At 34.4% G+C, this 6,924-nt stretch overlaps 1 protein-coding gene across 1 annotated transcript; it reads left to right on the top strand.

Annotated features, from left to right (window-relative positions):
• Positions 1–5,320: 5,320 nt before the first annotated feature.
• Positions 5,321–6,017, top strand: LOC133302639 (galactinol synthase 2-like). Its single transcript, XM_061502448.1, has 2 exons — positions 5,321–5,572; positions 5,781–6,017. Exons 1-2 carry the CDS (start codon positions 5,321–5,323, stop codon positions 6,015–6,017), a joined length of 489 nt encoding a protein of 162 aa, XP_061358432.1.
• Positions 6,018–6,924: the final 907 nt, after the last annotated feature.

Raw genomic sequence — 6,924 nt, 5'->3', positions numbered from 1 at the left:
GTGGATCTCTCTTGGAGGTTCCTAGATTGAGGTGAGGGACTTCCCTTGGAAACAGCCCTATGTGGATCTCCATGTGGTAAGAGCCTAAGAGAAACAGCCCTTTGAGGATCTCTCTTGGAAGCCCCTAGTGTGAAATTGTGAACTTCCCTTGGAAACAGCCCTATGCGGATCTCCCTGTGGTAAGCACCTAAGAGAAACAGCCCAGGTTTATGGATAAGATTGTGTTAAGCTGTTATGATTATGTGTGCATCGAAAGTGAACCTTTGGGTGGAGTGATCTCCAAGGACCTCTGGTTTACTGTGATATATTCGTATATCTCACCCCGTGTTGTGGGGCATCATTTCAGGTACTGATAGAGGTGAGGTTGAACGAGGCAAGAAGCATGAGTAGATTGTACCTGATAGCTAAACATTTAGGATTGCTATATGTATATTTTGATGTCACATTATGTATTTTGAGGGACTTAGTGCATGATCATTGTAGTGAGGAATGCCTTGTTGTAAATGGCTTATAGCTTTGATCATGTTCCTTTTGTTGCTAAGTCCTTTGGCATGTATATGAAATTTGTAAGAACCATGATGTAATAGAGACCTTGATGAATTGTTGAATGTGTAGATATGTTTATCATTTTGATATGTATGATGAAATGGTATGCATGTTTCTCTTAGTATATGAGCACCTTGAAATGTTAGAATTCATGTATTGGAAGGACTACATGATGTCAATTAGGTGTTATGACCCTTGAAGAATGAAAGGGGAAGAAAGTTTCCCAAGGAATTCACCCAAAAACAGGGGAGACCAAGTTTGCCCCAGGTGTTGGGCGCTCAAGCGCTCAATATATGTGAAAATGAGTGAAAGCCCCTGACTTATGGCGCTCAAGCGCTGAGTTGGGCAATCAAGCCCTGGTTTAGGGCGCTCAGGCGCTGAGTTGGGCGCTCAGGCGCTCGGAAAGACCTGTGATGACCAAATTTCTTCGCAGTGGGCGCTCAAGCGCCCATTTGAGCGCTCGGGCGCGCATATCGAGATAGCACCAACCTAGTTTACTAAAATGGTCATAACTTGAGCTACAAATCTCTGATTTGAGCGCGGTTTGAACCCACGCGTAGCTAACTGAGGGATATATAACATAGTGTGAGATGAGAACTATAAATTAATTACAAGTATTACAATTTAATAAAAAAATGAAGAGAGTTTAGTATTGAACTCGAACAAGATAACAATATGATGTTAAGTCTAGTTTTGATTGTTCCGCAAGGTAATAAGGTTATGGTCACGCAATTGGTTATTTTAAACTCGGCATTGTTAAAGAGGAAGAGCAAGTAAGTTTTAAAAAGAAAATGAAAATTTATCCGTGTTTTTAATTTAACCAATATGATTGTAACTGCGCTTAATATCATATAGCAATGTTAACAAACCGGTTCTAGAACGGAGTGTTACAGAAAGCAAAGCAAAAACAGAACCAATGCAGATTGGAAGTTTAGGATCTCATATTCCACATACTACACACTATAATGCTTTTCAGAAACATTCTAATCCAAGAAGGAAGTTAGAATTTAGCGGAGGAAGAGGAGAAATTGGAGATGGTTTGTGCTATTTGTAGGGTTTTCAACGCGGCGACAATGATGGCTTTGAATATGCATCATCTTGTGCAAGCAATGAGAGAAGAGCTCGAATCCCATGCCCGAAGCACCCAAAAAGTCGTCAATTGCAAATGAACTCTGTCAGCGATCATAAACTCACGATGGAGGTTGAGGAAGAAGATGGAGATGAAACTTGAAAAGTATAAATGTTCTGGCGGGCACAATCGAGAGAAAGAAAAGTATGAACAAAAATAACAGAACCGAATTTTGTATCCTCAGCTTCTAATTAGTGTGCCTAATCACAATCGAGAGAAAGAAAAGTACGAAGAAAACTACAGAATTTGACTACAATACAAATATAATATGGTGTTTTTGAAAAAATGCCACAATCTATATTTTTTTTTTTTTTCTTTTTGAGGTTTCAATGACCTCCAACAAATAACCTCTATTAATAACACGTTTTTTTGTAGTGCATGCATATAAATTATATTAAATGAATGCAGTTATTTTTTATCTCTTTTATTATTATTTTTTAGAAACAAGTGAGAATTGAACACATAATCTAATACAACTTATTTAAACTCTTTATCACTCCTAGTGGTTTGTTATTTATTAAAATATAACAGATGAAAATAAATAGTAAATTATGACTTAAAAGGTAACCGATTAAAAAGTTAATTATTGATATTTATTACATGTGCTTTTAATTGTGAGTTTGTTCATTTGCTTGAGGACCTTCACTACATTATTTGCTTGATTATTTATTCGTAGTTAGATCCGAGCATATTATATCATACTGATACTGACGTGAAATCGAGGCCGAAAAGAACCAATCAGAAAATGAGGATGTAAGTATAAAACTAAAACATCTTTAACAGTGTACGTAGGGTCATCATGCAAAGTCAATATATATACATCTTTAACAGTGTACGTAGGGTCATCATGCAAAGTCAATATATATAGAGAGAGAATAAAACCCTCGTCTAACACACTTTAAATTTTTGGATTAAAATGATTTTTTTATGTGGTATCAGAGTTTTTTTACATGGTATCAGAGTTTCAGTAAATATAATATCATGATTTCGGTATCAGAGTTTCAGTAAATATAATATCATGATTTCGATCTTCACTGCCCCAACTTTCGGGTGGAATTAAATAAGCATAAGGTAAACCAAAAAGAAAAAAATTTGAGTCTATACACTATCTACCTTCAAGTCCAAATGGACTCTTGCCTTAAGGGATGTGTTAAAAGTCCCTCCTCACCTAACACCTTAAGATTTTGGATTGAAATTTCTTAGAGCTTGGAGCAGTGTAGGAACTAGGAAGGTTTTTGATATTTTGTTTGATTGTTTGTGTGACGCGTGTTTGTAAAACAGGTGCACTTGTGATAAATAAAATATCTGCAGCGATTTCAGTCTGGACATAGCACCCTACTTAGGCTTAGTGGGTGTGAACCAGAATATATTGTGCGTCTCTTGTCTCTTTGATTTAATTTCTGAATATTCTGTTTAGAGACTTAAAGTAACATTGATTTCTGGTTTAAAAGTGTTGTAGCAGAATTAATATTTTTCTGTTTTGTTTAAGAAAATTACATTGCTGCGTTTATACTCTATAAATTGCTAAGGTACGCATTCTGTTACTACATTGTTCTTAGCATTGTGAAAAATTATTTTGGGCATATAGGGATTGAAGAAAAGTTGTGTAATTGTTTACTGAATTCAAATAGTAATATAAATTGATTTCTGTTAACTAGTTAGTTGGTGTGGTGATTGAGCTTAATTGTTCAACTTTGTCTAGACTTTAAAAATCTAAGGATCTACTAAGAAAAAGTTTTTGAAAAAGTTTAGAATACCTATTCACACCCTCTCTAGATGTTCCATAAGCATCATGTGTAAAAAGTCACTTGCCAAACAATAATTATTATTATTATCAATTTTAATCCAATAACTATTAATTTTGGATGATATTGCAATGTTAAATGTAGAGTGTACAACAATATATATTAGGAATAGAATTCAAATTAAAATTATTAATTTGGTCTAATTTATTATTGCACATCTATTAATACTGTCTCTCATTTTTTTTAAATTATTTGTTAAAATATAATGGATGAAAATTTATTGTCCATATATCACACTTAAAATCTCACAGACCTAATTAGTGGGATTTACTAGGTTTTGCTGCTTGACAAATACTGTCACACATCTTAAATTTTATTACTTCATCATTTATTCTCTCTTTTTACATAAATATCATTAAAATGATGTTATTAATAAAATATAATTAAATTTTTACATTATAAAGTAGAAATTGTTTTATATTTAATTTATTTTTAAAATATTGGAAGAAGGAGAAAATAAGATAGATATTAATTTAAAAATAATATATATATATATATATATGAAAAAAAAATGTTTCTGCAGTTACTGCAGATACGTTATCTGCATTTATTCCCAAAACGACGTTGTTTTGATATTTATAATTTTTTAAAAATTATAAATATAAAGACTATTATAACCTTGAAATAAATTAAAATTACAAAAACACCATGATTTCTGCCCCAACATGACGCCGTATGGACTTACTGCAGATAATTTATCCGCAGAAAAAGCGAACCTTATATATATATATATATATATATATATATATATATATATATATAAAAAATCATTTCTGCAGCCGCTTTACGTATAGCAACGACAAGTGTATGGTTATGATTCCCCACATTTAATGCTTTCATCCTTTGTATGGTTATGATTCCTCGCATTTAATGTTTTCAAGTATATATATGGCAAGAATTTGATTGTTGCATGTACAGTAGCTGTAAAAATGTAAACCTCATATATATATATATGTATATATATATATATATATATATGTATATATATATATATATATATATGTGTATGTATGTATGTATGTATTAATACTAGGGATAAGATATTGTGACACCCAAGTTATGTTACACCCATGTGACACTCAGTCAATCTCACCGTTAGATCGCTTATGTTGATCCAACGGTTATATTTATTTCCATCTTTGTATGGTTATGATTTCCCAAATTTAAAGTGAAAGCATTAAATATGGAAAATCATAACCATACAAAGGTAGAAATAAATATAAAATATTAAATTTGGGAAATCATGATCATACAAAGATAGAAATAAATATAACCGTTGGATCAACATAAGCGATCTAATGGTGAGATTGACTGGGTATCACATGGGTGTAACATAACTTGGGTGTCACAATATCCTATCTTTTAATACTATATAGCAAAGATTAATTTCAGTATTAAACAGGACGAAATTCTAAATTGAAATGTGGAGTAAATTAATAATATAAATTAAGGAAGGAATATGATATTATTACTATCAAATAATGTTATTATCAACTTACTATTATATCTTAACCGTTGATTTCCGTCAATAAATGATTATCATTTATTACGAATTAATAATTAATTAAGTAGTTTTATCCAAAAAAAATAATAACGATTGATTAACGGAAATCAATGGTTAAGGGTGCGTTATGATTTCAAGACAATCCGGTGGATCAAATTCTAGAGATACCTTCCAAAATAAAAGGTCAAACTCTCCTACATGTATAAGCAACCCCAACTCATTTCTCACATTGCAATTCAAAATCTCTTCTTAGCTTAGTGAACAACTTTCTCTTTATTAGCTACTCATTCCCTTCAACCTAATTTCTTTTTCTTCCTCCCTTTCCTCACTGAAATCATGTCAACTCATACCACCAAATTTGCCACCAATGCTACTGCTGAACAACCCATGCCTGAGAGTGGCCGTGCTCGTGCCTTTGTCACTTTCTTAGCAGGGAACGGTGACTATGTCAAGGGTGTTGTGAGTTTGGCTAAAGGACTGAGGAAGGTCAAGACCATGTACCCTCTTCACTCCCAAGGTTGCCTTGTGAGGGAGATTGAACCGGTGCATCCTCCTGAGAATCAGACCAAGTTTGCCCGTGACTATTTTGTCATTAATTACTCCAAGCTTCGTATTTGCCGGTGCATCCTTCTTTACTGTTACATGTGTTATACGTTGTAATATAGGTGTCTTTTACTTCAACATAATTTCATTTTTTTGCACTTTAGCAATTGTAAACAATAGAAGTGTTCTGTTTTAATTATGTGGCAGATTCTGATGTGTTTCTTTACTGTGATTAATTTAATCATTGTTGCAGTTCGTGGAGTACAGCAAGATGATATATCTAGACGCTGACATTCAGGTTTTTGGAAATATTGATCACCTATTCGATCTGTCTGATAATTATTTTTATGCGGTGTTGGATTGTTTTTGTGAGAAGTCTTGGAGTAACACCCCTCAGTATAAGATTGGGTACTGCCCACAGTGCCCTGATAAGGTTCAATGGCCCTCTGAATTTGGTGCCAAGCCTTTGTTGGGTTTGCTCTTTTACTAAAGCCCAAATGGGTTATTAGTATGAGAAGAGCCCAAGGAACCTAGAGCCCAATGAGCTAGGGTTTCTTGGAACCCATATAAATAGTACCTCTTAAGTCATCAGCCAAAAAAAAAGGTCTTTTTTGTGAGAAAGAGGCAAGCTCTGAATCTAATCAGTGCCCACACACTTCCCCTTCCTCCTCGAGAGATAGTTTGGAAGATCTGCCACAGTCCAGCTTCAAGGAGGTTGTTCGTGCTGCGGCGCTGAGGTGAGCTGTTCGTGAAGAGGAATCCTACAAGGGAAGATTCTACACGAGACCTGCACACCGAGAGGTAATTGTGAAACAATGATGATTCAGTAAGCATACCAATGTACTAGGTCCTAAACCGCTTCCGCATAAATCTAAGATTTCCTACAATTGGTATCAGAGCCTTGGCTGTACATTGGTATGTGAATCTAGTTTCACTATTCATGTAATTAGTTTTGCTTCTTGAAATGTGGCACCTAGGATTCTAGGATTATGGTATGAATCTAGCATGTGTATTTTATAATTCATTTTCATAAAAGTTTAAATTTTAATCGGTAAAAATGCTTTAATCCATGGTTAGGGTCTCTCGTGTATTTCTCGATTTGTAACAAGGAGGCTAATCCCATATGATTAGGTTTCCTCCTTGCTGTTTTTATTTATTTTCGAAATTTCTGTGTATTTTTCCAATATTTTGTAAAAGTTCAAGATCGAGAAACCGCGAGTAAGATGCGCAGTCAGTACTGTCGAAGACTTTTCGAGGTCTTCCCGATCTCGGAATCAGAAGATCTATATATGGTTGGAAAGAGGACGGAAATACGAACGCAACGGTGGGTGGATCACCGCCATCGGAGACTCCACGCTCCACCACGCGCCTCCACAAGAGGCTGAGAGTGGCCGCCA

This window comes from Gastrolobium bilobum, unplaced genomic scaffold, assembly GCF_033153095.1.
Source record: "Gastrolobium bilobum isolate Gb01-03AN ecotype WA unplaced genomic scaffold, APGP_CSIRO_Gbil_v1 utg4641, whole genome shotgun sequence".
NCBI classification, from domain to species: Eukaryota; Viridiplantae; Streptophyta; class Magnoliopsida; order Fabales; family Fabaceae; genus Gastrolobium; species Gastrolobium bilobum.
The sequence above is the reverse complement of the archived record's forward strand: the minus strand, read 5'-3'. Positions and strand labels throughout refer to the sequence as shown.